Source organism: Ctenopharyngodon idella, chromosome 10 (genome assembly GCF_019924925.1).
Source record: "Ctenopharyngodon idella isolate HZGC_01 chromosome 10, HZGC01, whole genome shotgun sequence".
NCBI lineage: Eukaryota > Metazoa > Chordata > Actinopteri > Cypriniformes > Xenocyprididae > Ctenopharyngodon > Ctenopharyngodon idella.
Genome location: NC_067229.1, coordinates 1477073 through 1495664, shown reverse-complemented (window position 1 = coordinate 1495664; position 18592 = coordinate 1477073). Strand labels below are relative to the sequence as shown.

Below are 18592 nucleotides of genomic sequence, written 5' to 3'. Positions count from 1 at the left end.
CTCAATCATTCTCTCTCTCCACGAAATACGAAATACTTCTAGTTTTGATTTCTTCCAGCTGCGCTCCATTTTTCTGGCTGCTAACTTTAGGGCCTGAGTGTGGTCATTGTACCATGGCATTGGATTAATTTCCTTAATCTTTTTTAAACGCAAAGGAGCAACTGAGTCTAATGTGCTGGAAAAGACAGAGGCAATAGTTTCTGTTGCAACATCGAGGTCTTCTAAGCTGTCTGGTATGCTAAGGCGATGAAAATGATCAGGAAGATTATTTATAAAGCAATCTTTAGTGGTAGAAGTGATGGTTCTACCATATTTATGGCATGGAGGCAGTTTAGCCGCCTTGACTAAATGTAGTATACACGAGACTAGATAATGATCTGAGATGTCGTCACTCTGCTGCAGAATTTCAACAGCATCAATATCGATTCCATGTGACAATATTAGATCTAAAGTATGATTACGACAATGAGTGGGTCCTGACACATGTTGTCTAACACCAATAGAGTTTAGAATATCTGCAAATGCCAATCCTAATGCGTCTTTTTTATTATCTACATGAATATTAAAATCACCAACAACAAGGACTTTATCTGCAGCTAGTACTAACTCTGATAGAAAGTCAGCAAATTCTTTGATAAAGTCTGTATTGTGTCCTGGTGGCCTGTATACAGTAGCCAGCACAAATGTCAACTTACATAATGTTACGTAAAGTACCATAGTTTCGAAGGAATTATATTTGAAAGACTTCTGACTAATACTGTAAATATTACTATAGATTACAGCAACACCTCCCCCTTTGCCTTTCTGACGGGCATTGTGTCGATAATCATAACCTTGAGGACTAGACTCATTTAAAGTAATGTAATCGTCCGGTTTTAGCCAAGTTTCTGTCAAACACAGCACATCTACATTATTATCTTTGATAATATCATTAACAATAAGTGATTTTGAAGAAAGGGATCTAATATTTAACAACCCGAGTTTTATCATTTGTTTAGCATTATTATCTCTATTTTTTTTTTGTTGAACATCAATTAAATTTTTACCATTAAATGGGTTTGGAAGTTTTTTGTTTTTACTAATTCGGGGTACAGACACAGTCTCTATTTGAAAATATCTAGGTGTAAGAGTTTCTATGTGTTGAGAGTTATCTGAATTTTCTGACTTCTGTAACGTGAGGCAGCTAGCAGACGGTCGGTTTAGCCAGTCTGTCTGCTTTCTGACCTGGGCCCCAGTTTGTCATGTTTCAGTTCTAAGACTATGTGCCATATTACTAGAGAGAAGAGCAGCACCATCCCGGGAGGGATGAATACCATCTCTTTTTAACAGGTCAGGTCTGCCCCAAAAACTTTTCCAATTATCTATGAAACCTATATTATTTTGCGGACACCACTTAGACAGCCAGCCATTGAGTGATGATAATCTGCTAACTATCTCATCACTCCGACGAACAGGAAGGGGGCCAGAGCAAATTACTTCTCCTGACATTGTACTTGCGAGTTCACACACCTCTTTAATGTTAATTTTAGTGATCTCCGACTGGCGAAGTCGAACATCATTAGTGCCGACGTGAATAATAATCTTAGAGTATTTACGATTAGCATTAGCCAGCACTTTTAAATTTGCTTTGATGTCAGGTGCTCTGGCTCCCGGCAAACATGTGACTATGGTGGCTGGTGTCTCTATTTTCACGTTCCGTGTAATAGAATCGCCAATAATTAGGGCACTTTCAACAGGATTCTCAGTGGGTGTATCACTGAGTGGGGAGAACCTGTTTGATGTTCTTATTGGAACGGAAGAGTGGTGTTTTCCGCGGCTAGGCCGCCTCACCGTTACCCAAGTGCCCTGCTGCGCGGGCTCTACAGCCGGAACCGAACAATGTACAGAGTTCACTAAGCTAGTCGCATCCAAAACAGTATCTGAAGCCCTTGCATTCTTACTATCCTCGATTAAAGTTTGGATGCGTGTCTCTAATTCTGAGATTCTCTCTGTCAGCCTGACTATTTCCCTACATTTATGACATGTAAATCCCTCGTCGCTGACAGAGAGAGCTATGGTAAACATGTGGCAAATGGAACAGGTAGCAATGCTGGGAGAGGATGACATGACTCACCGTGTTTGTAGACTGATCCGACTTACCACAGCTGTTTGAAGAACGCGTTGAAAAAGGAGCGCGCGAGCGACTGTTAACAAGTTAACAAGCTAGCGCTGCAAATGCAAATGCGTTGTAACAGCGATTTAGATTCAAATATTACAAGCTAGCGACGTCAGATTAGTGTGGTAGGCAATATTATATATAAGGTAATAAAAAAATAAGCAACAATGAATAAAAGTAAGAGATTCAAAACAAAGCTATACAGAGTTACAGACGCAAACCAATCTGAGCAGCGAGGCAGACAGGAGCTAAAATGTCTTTCCACGTAGAAGGCGATGTTCTCGTGACCTTGCGCAATGTTCCCTAAAAGTTCTCTAAAGGTGACGAAAATTCCGAACCTTTACAGAACATTAGGGATGTTCTTTGTAATCAAAGTGCTGCAGTTCAAATTTCCTGATATGACTTTAGGGGGACGTTCCATTTTGGTTATTTTATGGTCACATAAGAACGTTACAAAGAGGATATTTGGAACATTAGCAGAACGTTCCCACATGGTCCTCTGTTGGTCATTTAATAACGTTTCCAATGTGTTTAAGGGGACGTTCTATTTTGGTTATTTTATGGTAACGCAAGAACGTTACAGAGAGGACATTTGGGAAGTTAACAGAAAGTCCTATAGTAATAGTCCCCTAAACATTCCCAGAATGTTCTGAATGTTCCCTGAAGGTCCACCAAATAACATCCCCCAACACTTAAAAGAACTTCACATCATGACCGTCTCTGAACATTCTGGGAACATTACCAGATGACAGGTTACCCCGCTAGAAATAGAAGTAACAAGACAAGATTCAAGATAACAGAATAAAGTGGCTCAGAGACACAAAGGTAACAACTGCAAGATCTAGCGATGAGTAAGTGAGAGAATCTGGCTTTTATAGACAGGTGAATGAGAATAATGACATAAATGAGACACAGCTGAAAGTAATCATAGTTGATGAGTCCAGAAAGAGGATTATGGGGAATGGAGTCCATGATAGTGTGGAGATAGTCCTGGTTGGAGTGCCCTCTGGTGGTAGTCCTGGGCACTCTCACTGGTGATCATGACAGGTTACATGCCATTTGTAGGATGGTTTGTATTTATTTGTGAAATATGATGTAGGATTATTTATGTATATTTGTAAAACACAATACTTATATTTGTTACTCATCTGCGTTTTCACTCAAACTGACCTTTGTATTTGCACATCACTTTCTGTTTGTTTGCAAGTCAAGTTTTCCTTTGCATAGCAGATCATGTTTGTTTGCAAAATGCTGAATTTGTTTGTTTAATTATGGCACAATATTCACTCCATAAAAGCATCCTTTTTCATTTTCTTTGTCTACAGATAAACTTTTTGGCAGCCACGGTACATTATAAATGTAGCCCAAAAAAAAGCAACCGCAGCTCTGTAATTTTTCTTATGACTGCATTTTCAAAATAGCCCAACTGTGCAAGAAACCAGCGACCACGGCAACACTGGCACCGGATCTGTGTAGGTGAGATAAAGGAGAGAAGCAGGCAGTGGACCAAACCACTGTGAGGCAACAGAGGGGGGACTCAAAATGTTTGCCCCATTTGCGTTTGTGTTGTTTTACTACTTACACAATTATTTTAAGTATATATCATTATATTATTTACAATACACTGTGTTTTTTACCCTCAGATGTATATATATATATATATATATATATATATATATATATATATGTGTGTGTCTGTGAATAAAGTTTATTTGCCTAACAAATGACAAAATTTTTAGTTTTTGACAGATTCCTAAAATATTGTTTTTTCATTTTATTATGACAGGTGGTCTAATAAATTTGTTAAGTAATGTATATACAAGTATACATATATACAAGTGATACATTTGCATTATAAACACAATTTGAATGATATTTACATAAAACACACCCACAACATGCCCATATAAGGGCATTCCACACACTCACCCTGCGTTCCATTCGGAAGGGCTCATCCCTATGCCCTAATCCCTTCAAAGGGTTTACCCTCCGGAGTGAGAGCTTCGAAGGGATGAAGGGTGTAGAGGTCAAAAAACTCTTTTTTTGGAACGCACTTCTGCGTCATCTTAACAAGACAATCAAGGAGGAGTAGATTGTGCAAGCTACGCCTTTTGTTTAAAGTTAGTTTACTTATTTATTTTTGGTTTATCACACCATATTGTATATTGTGTCTGTATTTGAAACATTTGAATGGACTGATAAAGGGAGCTATAAAGTATTTTTGTTGAAGTACAATGTCATTTTGACCATAATAATGTACCAAATCTAACTTGTATAAATATTACAGTATTTATACAAGTATTAGTATAGAAAATACTATACATATATTTATAGGTAAAATCGAACTCCGAGCCTCCTGTACCCATTCTGTGACGTCAAACAACTTCCCTGTGCAGGATCACGGGGGCCCGAAGTGTCCATCAGTTGTACCCTTTATTCTGAAGGGCCTTTTGAAGTGGCCAGTTTTGAGCACTTTGGTTTGGAACGACCCTTCAATATGGCGGCCATGATTGTTTTCACTCCGAAGTGCCCTTCGGAGGGCGATATATCCCACCTTTTTTTTTTTGGTCACTCTCAGCAAACATGACGATCTCTAAAGACGCGTTCTCACTTGAGAGCAGCACAGCAAGATCCTCGAGCAATGCCAAGAGTGTCATCCTCAAAACAAGTTTAAATGCAATAAACATCTTTTATACGGACATTACAGACCTCTATTAACCAGCTGAACATACGCATATCTGCGTCTTTATGCAGAGCAAACTCGCAGCTATATTTAAATTTCATCTTAACAAGTTAACTGCCATTGTTGTGTAAAACTCTTCCCACACTGATCACATGTGAACGGTTTCTCTCCAGTGTGGATCCTCATGTGAATCTCAAGACTGTTTGTATGTGAAATTCTTTCCACACTGACGGCACACTGATAATTCCATAAAAAACGCGGGATGCGGCAGCACGAAGACTGACAGAAGACAGAATGGGATGCAGTGCTACAGTTCTTATTTTATAAATTAACTGTTTTTTAGCCGTCGTAGTTGTAAATCTTTCACTCAACACTGTTACGACACAATTTTTCCTCCTTTTAAAAAATAGTGTTTCTTAAAATAGCGACACCCAGGAAGTAACATCATCTGAACTCTTTCTAGAGTATGATGGGAAAATAATCTCAATCCATTGTAGTGTTGACTGCATTCATCAACCCTGTTACCAAAGTTATAAGAGAAATAACTTTATATTATGACATACAAGTTTATCAGAAACTATGATACATTTGTGAAGAAATTCTTTAGTGAGAAAGCAAACGACACTCCAGCTGAACATCAAAACCAGTCAGACAGAACTAGTGGAGTCAGTGACAGAAGATACTGAGCAAATCACTCCTGATAACAGGTCAAGTCAGGGTGAGACACTAGATGGAGGTGTTGATTCTCAGATGAGACACAGAGACAAATCACACTGGAGATTTAAAGACTTTATAGTTGCCTGTTGGAGGAAATGGAGCTCCGATATGTTGTGTTTATGTGTTTCACTGTGTTCTCAAAGTTTATTAATGTGTCCCAAATCAGTATTTTCTCAGGTTAAAGGAGAAGCTGGGGGAAGTTATTTATTATTGTGGAGAGAAAAACTAAAAGAAAACTAATGTGCCTAATAATAATATAAACATTTACAAATAAAGTTTTAAATAATGTTTTAATAATGTAAACCTTTATATGTGGCGCACTGCTGAAATTGTTTAAATATACATAAAGTGTGTTCCTCCAGGGGGCGCTCGACATAATCAATGTAATAAAACATGGAGAGACTCTTGAACCTTTAGAGTGAGAAAACTTTATTGATAAAGACAAGCAAATACATATGACAAATATACAGCAGTAAGCGAGAACTGTCTCCATTCATTTATTTATTTGTATCAGAGAGAAATATAAACAAAGACTTACAAATAAGAGTTTTAAAAATCTGACACTGAAAGAGAGAGAAGCTCAAATAATCATCAGTATTTATAATGACAAAAACACACTTGAAGAATCTTTAAAGTTCAGCGTTCTGCTTTAGATTTAAGCACTTCCTGAAAAAGATGAACATAAAAAGTCATAAATTAATAAATCTCACAAATACTAATATATACAAAATCATCATCAATCATGTACCTGATGTGTGAATCTGTGCTTGATCTTGTTCAGCTCTTCTGGATCTGATGTCATAAACCAGAATAATGACAGTAGCCACGCCCACCAGAGCAGAGAGGACCAATCGGATCACAGCTTCAGTAGGACCACAACAGTGGACAGAGTCTGAGGAATAAAAACATCAAAGTGAGATCAGCTCAGTCAATAAACACTAATATCAGCGCTGACATCAACTAATATCAGCACTGCCGTACCTGAACATGTGTGACAGAGTTGAGTGATGTCCAGATGTTGAGTCTGGTGGCTGATGGGATTGTTCAGCACACAGCTGTAGGTGTTTTTATCCTGATATTCCACCTCCAGAGGTAGAGAGAGACTGATGCTGAGATCAGACACACTGATGCTGGACAATAAACTGTTTCCTTTGTACCAGGAGAGAGTCACATGACTCACATTCACAGCTGAACACACCAATGAACATGATGATGATGATGATGATGAAGAACATTGTGAAGAGTTGCTGCTAATGACAGGAACAGGCAGACGAGCTGAAAACATCAGAGAATAAAGAGAAATGAGGATGAATAAAGATATTTCACATTTAAAAACTATTTAATAGAAAGTTAAATATAAACCTGCGGTTAATGTAAAAAAAAAAAAAAAAGTAAGGAAATGAGTGATTTTAACTAATTAGTCATGATAAGATACTTTATTTTCTGACGAAGCTTCACTAAAATCAAGCGCAGCGTTAGTTCAGTCAGGCCACGTAGGCATAGTGCTTCGACCATCTGACGCGGCCAGCTGTCAAATCGCTCCAATCACTACCATTCTCCTATTAGACACGGGACATATATACGTGGCGTTACTGCTTGGTAAGTATGCTCAAGCTGCTCGCAAGCCTCCCTCCCTCCCCATTTTAAGCATATCACTGTGCACCTTCTGATTATCGTCTTCTTTTGTTTCAGATTACTAAGGCTTTCAAGTCCTAGCTGGCATGGACCTGTCTGCTGAGAGACACTCATCCTCATAACCAAGCTACAGTATAGACGTCCCACTGCCACATCTACACGATTACCACCGCTTTTAAAGACACTAAAGTGTCATAATTGTCTATGTATTTCCAATCTGATGGTTCCATGGGGGGTTAATGTTAAAGCTCTTGTATGTTTGAGTTTCCGCTCACACATCCGTCTCCTTTAACTTCACGAAAATCAACAAGCTTTTGCTGATCTTACATTTTCAGATGAATTCTGGCCGTGAATGAAAACTAATGGCAGAAGAGTGAAATATTGGACTAGATATCTGAATCTACTGGTGTGTTATTAGTGTTCACTGTCAATCAAATTTGACCTCTGACCTGTGACTCTTATTTGACTGTTGATGGATTCACTTTATTTCAGTGTAAAGATGTTTTGTGTGGAGTGGAAGATTGTGATCTTCTTATTAGAAGGAGAGAAAATGAAGAAACGCTTCAGCCACAAACTGCTGACACACACAGAGACGACAAACATCCGGCAGAAGCTGTTTATCCACCGACAGATCAAACCAGACACACTGATGTTTGTACAGATAAAAGAGAAAAACCATTGCAGCGTCCATTTTGACTCAAAAGCCGGTAAATCACATGTATAATGTTTGCCTGTGTTATTGTTATTGTTAATTATACAGTAACCTGTAAATGTAATCGTTCATTTAGAAAAACATCATTTGGTTACCAGAATGTTTTGGTCTTTCAGAAATTTGATGTGAAATGTTTGAGTTCATAATCAGATTATCTGCTTTTGATTGCAGACTTTTGTATTTTTGCTGAGCAAAATAACTCTTTTGAAACTCTACTTGAAACACACGTGAGTTTACCTTGGTCGTTTCATCTGGAGAAAGTGTAGATTTGCTACCAAAGTGCAGAAGTGATCTTTGATAGCAATCTTTCTTTTGAAAGCCGCATTTCTAAAACCGCTTTTTTGCATCTTAAAAATGTCTCTAGATTATGACATATGCTCTCAATGGTCAGATACAGAAAAGTTAATTCACGTGTTCATGACCTCAAGGCTAGATTATTGTAATGCTTTACTGGGCGGTTGCCCCGCAGGCCTGATAAACAAACTCCAGCAGTTAGAGTTCTTACTAGAACCAAGAAGTGTGACCATATTAGCCCAGTTCTGTCAACACTGCATTGGCTCCTTATTAAACATCACATACATTTTAAAATCCTGCTGATTACTTAGAAAGCCCTGAATGGTTTATCTCCTCAGTACTTGAACAAGCTTTTATGGCTTTATAGTCCGTCACATCCACTGTGTTCTCAAAATTCTGGCCAGTTGATAACACCTAGAATATTAAAATCAACTGCAGGTGGTAGATCATTTTCCTATTTAGCAAAATAAACTCTGGAACAGTGTTCCTAACTTTGTTTAGGAAGCAGACACACTCTGAACCATATTGTAGCCATTTCTGATTACTCAGGAGCAAAGACTTCCCTCTGAGCAACTACCTATGAGACATAAGAGTTACAGGCAGGTGCTTTGTACCCTTTCTCTGTGGAAGATCCTGGCATCACCTGAACCAGGGTCCTTACCTTAGATTAGTGTACGTGATATACTGATTCACAAGCTCTGGATCTGATTGAGAAGCACCCAATGAGAATGACAGTACTGCCCAAAGGCTCCTGGCAGGATCTCACTTCGGATATATTAGGATATACTCGGATATACCCTCTAACAACAGGAGAGTCTGTATTAGTTGTAGACGATTATTACAGCCACTATTATGAGTCAAGTCACCTATATTTATATAGCCTGAAAAAGAAAATATTATCATTGTTCAGCTGTAGTCAGTTCAGTGTTGATTCATTTCTGTTGTATAGATCATCAATTATTAAATTAGTTAATTTAATCCATAAAGCAGTTCTTCAGAAAACTGTTCTTGTAAGGTTTCACTCCAGAGTGGATCCTCTTGTGTCTTTTCAGGGATCCTGACTGACTGAATCTCTTGTTGCAGCGTGAACACTTGTAAGGTTTCTCTCCAGTGTGGATCCTCTCATGTTTTATAAGGGTTCCTGACCATCTGAATCCCTTTTCACAGTGTGAACACTTGTAAGGATTCTGTCCAGTGTGGATCATCTCATGTGTTTTCAGATGTCCTGACCGACTGAATCTCTTGTCGCAGTGTGAACACTTGTAAGGTTTCTCTCCAGTGTGAATCCTCTGGTGCTGTTTCAAATGTCCAGCTGTAATAAAAGTCTTCCCACACTCAAAGCACATATGTTCTCTTACACCAGTATGTATTTTCTGATGTTTTTTTAAACTGTACAGATGTGAAAAACTCTTTCCACACAAAGAACATACATGCGGTTTCTCCTTCAAATGAACTTTCAGGTGGATCTTCAGGCTTGAAGCCCACAAAAATGTTTTGCCACATTGATCACATTCATGCAGATTCTCTCTAGTGTGGATGTTCATGTGTTGCTTAAGGGTGTCTTTGTGTGTGAAACTCTTCCCACACTGATCACACGTGTGAAGCTTCTCTCCAGTGTGGATCCTCATGTGTTCCTTGAGGTTTGCTGATTGTGTGAAACTCTTCCCGCATTGATCACAAGTGAATGGCTTCTCTCCTGTATGAATTCTCATGTGAACCGCAAGATTATATTTGCATGTCAGACTCTTTCCACACTGAGTGCAGGTGAAATATTTCTGGGATATTCTTTCCTTTGAAACTTTCTTTTCAGTTTGATAGGGACTCAAAGGTTCTCCTACAGTTTTGACATGATGTTTCTCCTCTTCACTCAGTTCTTCATTCTCCTCATTTTCTTCAATCAAGTCTGAAATGAAAGTAAAAACGTATAATTTTAAGTTAATAAAAAACATGAAAAGGACATAAAAGTAAATCCTGATGTAACAGTGAAATGAAAACAAATGCTATATAAAATTGATCATTTTAATGCTTTTTTATAAATCATTTGTTCCTGAAACTTCTCATGAATGAGGTACATTGTAGAGATCTTCACGGGTCCACATGGATCTGAAAACCTGACACCCGAACCGAGATCCAAGCGGGTTCAGGTCCAAAACTTCGACGAGTGCCTCGGACACGGGTCGGGTTCGGTATCAGTGGTCTCAGGTCTCGGGTAATTTAAAATAAATCTTTTTCCCGAATGGACCCAAGAAAACCCAAATTCTTTTAAACTATGTCGGGCATTTATCAAAATTGTATTATTTAAAGCAATTCTATGAAAATGTTATCTCATTTGTTCTCTTTGAACCTGCGCTTCGACGTGCAATGGATTATATGCATGGTTGCTTCCACATTTTTGCCTACCGTTTCATCAAGTGCCATCAGCATGGATTAAAATAAACTTTAATCATCTTACGGTCAGGTAAATAACATTACGCCAAAAGTTATAGGATGTAATGAGGTTACTGTGACGAGTGATTGATATTTCAGCACTTCAGCGCGTACTTGCACGCTTACGTCAAGTGAATTTTTGTTAAAAAGCACGTAGAAAAGGAATAACCATTTGTAACCTCGCACACTGAAATCCGTCTTATATCTGTGAGATCCATCAGGAAAAGCCACTCGCTTCATTACGCTGCGTGTTCATGCAAATCTTTTCTTCCTTGTGTGCAGAAGCCCTTTGCCTGAGATGAGGTAAAATAGCGTTGCAGATAACACAAATCCAAATCCACTGATCACAACTGAAAGCAGAACACAGAAATAACATGTATCCTTTGGGAAGGCAATAAAAGGCTATAAAGTGATAATAAATAAGTAAATAAATAAATGAAAGTAATGGAGCAGCGGCCGAATCAGTCAGCAGGACACTGGGGTTTTTCCTCACTGACTGCGGGGCTGCAGACACGTCAATGCCGTTTACGTTTGGGTCCAGTCAGGTTCGAAAATAGGCTAAATGCTGTCGGTCGGACTCTGGTCTAATTTTATCGGGACTGTCTCGGGTCGGGTTTTGCTTTTAAAATAAATTATTTATGCACGTCGGGTTCGGGTAAGAACTGATTCGGGTCGGTTACAGATTTTAGGACCCGAAAAGACCTCTAGTACTTTGATCTTCCAATTGCTATTTTTAAAACATTATAGACACAAATCCCATGTTTCTGTAGTATGAACTATTAAATATGTTTGATTAACTCCACAATTATCTAACATAACATAATTGTGCCATGTTATGTGAGGACGCAGCGTCTGACATGAAAGTGCTGGATCTGAAGATGAACTACTTACTGTGGTTGTAATTTGTATGACACTGTAGAGAAGACAATCGAGTGAAACTCTTCCCACATGCAGTGCAGTGATGCGGTTTCTCTCCAGTGTGAATCATCTCATGTTTCTTCAAATGTGCTGACTGACTGAATCTCTTGTCGCAGTGCGAACACTTGTATGGTTTCTCTCCAGTGTGAATCCTCTCGTGTTTTTTCAGGGTTCCTGAATGAGTGAAACTCCTGTCACAGTGTGAACACGTATAAGGTTTCTCTCCAGTGTGAATCATCTCATGGTTTTTCAGGTTTCCTGAATCATTGAATCTCTTGTCGCAGTGTGAACACTTGTAAGGTTTCTCTCCAGTGTGAATCCTCTGGTGCCGTTTCAGGTCTTTAGCTGTAATAAATGTCTTCCCACACTCAAAGCACATATGAGCTCTTACACCAGTATGTATTTTCTGATGGTCTTTTAAACTTTGCAGATGTGAAAATCTCTTTCCACACAAAGAACATGAATGTGGTTTCTCCTTTGAATGAACTGTCTTGTGGATCTTCAAGCCTGAAGCCCTCAGAAAAGTTTTGCCACACTGATCACATGTGAACGGTTTCTCTCCAGAATGAACTCTCACGTGAACATCAAGATTATATTTGCATGTCAAACTCTTTCCACACTGAGCGCAGGTGAAAGATTTCTGGGATCTTCTTTCCTTTGAAACTTTCTTTTCAGTTTGAGAGCGACTCAAAGTTTCTCCTGCAGTTTTGACATGATGTTTCTCCTCCTCTTCACAAACCCCCTCATTCTCCTCATTTTCTTTCATCAAGTCTGAAATGAAAGCAAAAACATTTTTTATATTTAAGTATATCTTTAAAAAATTTTACAAAATGTATCATTTTGATGCATTTTTACAAACTAAATATCCCTGAAACTTTCTGTGAATGAAGTATGTTGATCCTCCTGCACAAATCTCATTTTTCTGTAGTGAGACCATAAAATATATTAGATCAACTATGCAATTATCTAAAATTACCTAATTTTGAAAAAATTGTACCCAGTCATAGAAGGTGTCCTTATAATTTGCTGCTTCAACTATATCTATGCACAGCTCTTAAGATTGGTCCTATTACAACAAATCTAAATCTAAATGAATCCTCTTGTAGATGAATCCTCTTCATTAATGAAGAATCAGGAATAAACACCAACCTCTTTGTTCTTCAGTGTGTTTCATTCTGCAGTCTTCTGGATCTCTCATGTTCTTCAATAAACTCTGTCTTTGCAGATTTCAGCTCTTCCTGATGGTTTGATGCTCGTCTTCACTTGTAGGCTGATGGGAATATTCCAGCATTTATTGGTGAATTGCAGTGGGAGGAGCTTCACTGAAGGAGGAGGAGCAGATCTGACAAAATCAAGAAGAAATCACTTACTGAGTTTGTTCTTATAATAATTCACACATTTTAAGTATGTATGTTCACATATCTATCTCATGTAAAGTAACTTAAGTAAAATTAATTTTTAATTAATTCACAAATTCTCTTTTTATTTTATCCACACATTTTATTCCTACATTTTATCTTAAGTCTTATTACCATATGAGAGTAAACAAAACAGAAAAATACATTTACAAATTTGCAAGAAGCAAATAAACCACCAATTGAGTTTAACAGATTTATTTGAGTTTTAGTTTTGTGTTTTATATGAAACATGGTTTATCACAGATTAACAAAATAAATGTGGTTATGAAACTTACCTATATCTTGTAGATGTCACAATAACTGATTGTTTCGTTTGCTTAAGTCTGTTGACACCAATGAAATTAGCTTAATGTGTCAATTTACAGATCTGAACACATCGGCATAATGAACGAGATAAAAACAGGATCTATTGACATGAAATAAAGAGGCTTTTCAGCTGCTGATGATTCATAGACTATCAATACTCATTAAACAAGACATTCAGGATCATCTCACTTTATTCTAAGTATTTGCTTTTATAAACTTATTGTTTGAGTCAGAATATATGCCGAAAGCCTATAAAAGTGTTCCAATATTACTATTTCTCAAATGACAGAGAAAACAGTAATATAAAGACAGACACTAATGACACCCATCTTTAACAAACATTGTAATTTGTATAAACTAAATATAATTTGATTTCCTAATAACTACATTCATGACAATCAAGTAACGTTAATTAGCTTGCTAACCTAACGTTACCGTTTTGTGAAGAGAAACAGGCAAAAACCTTCTTCTTTAAAATAGCTTCAGTTAGCAGATACACGAATAGCGTCGAATCGGTTGAAAACCATTCAGAAACGACACATTAAAAATGTTGCTGAAACAAACGGTGTAAAGTTTATTTTAGAGATATGCGAAACAGCGTGAACTGTTTACCTCAGAAGACGATGCAGTCTGAACTCAGGGAGCGCGCGCGCTAGTGATGACGTCATCGAAATCGGGTGTGCCGCAAATATAGACTTAAGACTTGTTAGACTTTTTTTTTTTTTAATCTATTTATTATTATTATTATTAGCATTCAAAATATCCACAGAACATTACAGGCCAACATAAATGAAAATGAATAACTTTAAAAGACTAAGATGACAACACTTATTGCACTAACAAGAAACAACAAACCAGATACGATTAAAAGAAAGAAAAAAAAAAAAGAAAAAAAGAAAATACACTGTAGGGTATTAAACAAATTCATACTGTTTAAACAGTTCAAATAGTATCCTGGCATTGCAAGTTTTCTCAATTTTTTAAGCATCAATGTACAGAGATAATTCCTCTGTATATTGGATCCAATACACTGGGTGCAGTTCTTAACACTTTATATTTGTGAATAAAATATTTGAATATAATCAATAGACAATTTATAACAAAGTCCACATTCTTGTCCTCCAAATGTATATATTAATGTACTAATATTACTATTATTTATCAAATGAGACAGAAAAAAATAGCAGTAAGAAGACTTGACACTGAAGGGAGCGTGCGCTAGTGATGACGTTATCTCCACAAGATGAGATTATCAAACAGGAGATAAAAAATTCACCAAATACTGTGTAAAATAGCAAAAATCTATTTAAAAAACATATCAAAAGGTATTTCATGCTTTTAGATGTAACTAAAATGATTTATTCTTGATGTGAGAAGAATCAGCAGACAGTGAATTTAATACTTCATGATGCAAAAACAAAACGTAGAAACAAATGAGGCAGATCTCTCTTTATTAACTATCAAGATAGCAAAGCATCTCAAGAGAATAAAAGTGAAGGCCAGTTGAAAAGCTACATGACAGTATATCTTACATCTGCATTTTCTAAATACACAATAAGTGGGATTTTATAAACAATGAAGATCAAGTTAAAAATAAATCAGAATCTTCTTCAGCTTCCTGAACAAGGACCGTTTGAACCTGTAAAAACCTTCTACTTTCCTTCATAAAAGTGTAAACAAACTACAAATGATACATATTATAAGATAATTGAACATAAAATGAAACTCCTAATAATGCATAATATAATTTATATCATGAAGCAAAATGAATTATACTGTTAGATATTTGCCAAAGCGCTAATGAATCGAGTAGTGCAGGTACAATATCAGAACCTGGAAGACTGTGGTATACGTTTAACTTGACAATACTTTGACATTTTGTTCTACAACGTAAACTGCACACACTCACACCCCAAACGTTCTTATCAACTTACTTATTAGAAACCTACATTTTCAAAAATAAACAATTTGCGTTTACTTTGTAGAACAAAATGTCAAAATATCAAGTTGTTTACTACAGACCTTATTTTACTCATGAATTGAAAAACCCGATTATAAAACCCCATAGTAAAATCTTGAAGGAACCAGCAAATCAGTCTTCCGTATTCTGACGTCATACCCGCACCACTGTATTGACATGATGGTATTAGGGCTTCAGACAATCATCACACCGAAGGTGTTCCCATAGCGTCAGCGACGCAGTGTAGGGTGAAACTATGAAAGGGTTTGAAATTATAGTAGTCAACATTTGAATTGGAACAAAAAAGTTAATCAAAGTTGTCCTAAGAAGAAGGTTTTAGAACAACTTTGATAAAAGGTTTTGATCCACTTCAAATGTTGACTGCTGTAGTTTTAAAAACAACAAAGAAGAACAAATTAAAAATAAACCTACTTTCCTCAATAAAAGTGTAAACAAGTTACAAGTGATACATATGCATAAGTCAAGTCACCTTTATTTATATAACACTTTATACAATACAGATTGTTTCAAAGAAGCTTTGATAACAGGAAAATTATGCATTTCAGCTTGAAGTCAGATCAGAGTTGATTCAGTTCCAATGTAAAGATCATTAATTATTGAATTAGTTAATTTCATCTATAAACCAGTTCTGCAAAAAATAAACTGTTGTCATTGTTCAACTCAGTTCAAGAAAATTTAACATAAAATGAAAATTGTAATGAAGCATAATGATATCATTTATATCAAAGTGATATACAAGAATAAAACATCTAGATGAGGTTCTTTGGGGAGGAACTCCATCTTTGAGTTGATCTGAATCTCACAGTTGAAACTGCTGGTATTGAAAATTAACTTTATTCACTGTGACAAATTTAAATGTTTCTTTGTCCTGTCAATCATTGTGGCTGGTTAGGACAGATTTAGGGGCCTTTTACTTGACACCATTATCAACTAAAAACTGAGCCAGGAGTCCTTTCTGTGTGGGGTTTGCATGTTTTTTTTCCTTCAGGTAGGTCTAACAGTAGTATCCAGGTAAGAAACTGAATAAAGAAACAAAGTTATCAAATTTAAAACAACACTGGATAATCATTGTAAAAATTAAATACAGAATAACCAATTTACACAAGTCAAAGGATTGATTAGGATGGCTTGAGGGTGAGTAAAGTTTGGGCTAAATTTAATTTGAAAGTGAACTAATCCTTTAACAAGTTACACAAGTTAATCAGTCAAGAGCAGTAAGTGATTTTCTCTTTATGTTGTTAATATTAATCAAACAACAAAAGACAAAGATTGGCATGTTTATTAGGCTGCTGTCCCTTTAAGAACTGACGCACGCACACATTCTTCCTGAACTGTTTATGACTGTTTACCAAGGAAGCCATTGTGTATTTGACCATTAAAAGGCAGTGAAAAAGAGCTAGTTTTAACACTTGTATGTCAGAGGTAGTTTTATTATGTGTATGCGCTCCGGATGTGAGTGCGAAATCTGAGGGAGTGAGTATAATTATGCGCAATCCCGCACCGAAATTCAGACCCGGTCACACCAACACTATTTAACCAGAGTGAATGAGATGACTGAATGAGAGGAGGTAGGTGCGTGTCAGAGAGGAGCGCAAGAAAGCGCATCTGGTATTGGATAGGGCTGTCGCGATAACCGCAATATCGTAATACCGCGCTATTGACAAGCCAACCGCAGAGGACTGCAAAAACCGCAGCAACCGCGATATTTGTTTTCTATTTTTTGAAAGATTATGTCCTTCTCGTTTTACACTTCATGCATGTGTACTAAATATTAAATAAGTTAATAATGATAGCTTAATGTGTACCATCGTGATTTGTACAGATTTGCACTAAACAAGCCTAATCAGAATGTGAGAGAGATTGACTGAGCGCGTGCGATTACCTGCGTCTGTCCTTCAGGCCGAGACATTCGTGAAAAAAGGTTGTGTCCAAAGATAGCAAAATCTCTGCCTTTGCATCGATGTATTACTAGTCAAATTATTTCAACAGCTTGTTTCTTTACATCTCTCTTTGAACGAATCAGCGTTTTTGAACGTGCGGTTGAATGAATGGTTTAAAGACTCAAAGACAGTCCCTTGCCGCCACCTTTTGGCGCAACAATGTAACTGCACTGACTGACAGCCCATCTAGAATGCACAGAGATGAGTAGTTCTGCTTATACTCGTGAAATATCAGCAGAAAGTCTCGTTTAGTCAGATTCGAGAACTATTTTACATATAACAATAGCCCTACGATCTTATTGTCAGGTTTATGTTCTGTATGTAAGACCCTTATTTTGACATTCTGTTCTGTTTACTTCACTTCCTGTTTCAACGCTCTATTTAGTTTCGATATTATGTAATATATATTTTATATATATATATATATATATATATATATGGCGATAATACCGCATATCGCGCTATTGAGCCACTCAAAAATACCGCAAAGGAAATTCCTTAACCGCGACAGCCCTAGTATTGGATGCAGAAAGAGGTATTGGAATCATTTCAGATATTTCAGAATCAATACATATCAAAATACCGATATTTTTGACAACACTCGTCCAAAGACATGCAGGTTAGGTGGATTGGATGTGTCAAATTGTCGTAGGAGAGTGAATGTCTACCAGCACTCTCTGTGCTGGGTTGTGTCAGGAAGGGCATCCGGCGTAAACCAGTGCCAAATAAAATGTGTGTGAGAAGCGGACCCTGCAAATGAGCGAGAATAACGCTAGGAAGATGAATGGCAATTCATTCAACGGTGTTCATCGCCAACTATTGACCTGGCAAGCAGAATACAGTGTTTTTAATTGTTTTCAATGATCCGTGTGTGCGGGATCGTTCTGAGAATGTTGTCATCAAAAACTCGAAGGAAAAACTTTTCCCACTTTTAGTATTGTGGCAAGCAGGACGAGGTAGAGGGCCATGAGAACGGGGCGAAACCGGTGGCGCAAGTGTTAATGAGCATCAGCTGTGTGCCACACCAGTCTCGGGTTACTCACGGAGGAGCTCCGGGAACATAAAAGGGGAAGTGACGGCAGTGAAGGACGAGAGAGGACCAGACCTGGACTATTTATGTTAAGTTTTGTTTATGTGTGTGCGGCAGTCGTCCGTGAGGGGCTGCCGATTTTACTTACATTTTGTTGTCTGTTTATTTTATATTATATTAAAGTGTTGAAAGTTTGCTGGTTCCTGCCTAAACATACCCTCATAATGAACAGATTTTATTGTTCGACGTTATTGTGTCATGTTTGGCGAGGATGCGGCTTCACACTCGAAAGTGCTGGATCTGAAGATCTACTTACTGTGTTTTTTTTTTGTATGCCTGCGTAGAGAAAATGAACGAATGAAGCTCTTCCCACATA

General features: G+C 37.3%; 1 protein-coding gene across 8 annotated transcripts in view; it reads right to left on the bottom strand.

Annotated features, from left to right (window-relative positions):
* Positions 1–5967: 5967 nt before the first annotated feature.
* LOC127521143 (zinc finger protein 271-like) overlaps positions 5968–18592 on the bottom strand; it is a 41244-nt gene continuing 28619 nt past the window's right edge. For 6 of the 8 annotated variants that reach the window (XM_051910181.1, XM_051910178.1, XM_051910184.1 and 3 more), the window contains 6 exons: positions 12691–12883; positions 11515–12312; positions 8858–10099; positions 6537–6830; positions 6304–6447; positions 5968–6221 (listed from right to left, as the gene is read on the bottom strand). In XM_051910181.1, the coding sequence (XP_051766141.1) occupies positions 9171–10099; positions 11515–12312; positions 12691–12739 (1776 nt within the window). In that variant the 5' untranslated portion in view covers positions 12740–12883 and the 3' untranslated portion in view covers positions 5968–6221; positions 6304–6447; positions 6537–6830; positions 8858–9170. Of the gene's footprint in view, positions 6222–6303; positions 6448–6536; positions 6831–8857; positions 10100–11514; positions 12313–12690; positions 12884–13234; positions 13283–13690; positions 18509–18592 lie in introns of those variants that run through there. The other 2 variants (XM_051910179.1, XM_051910180.1) reach the window with 2 other exon arrangements.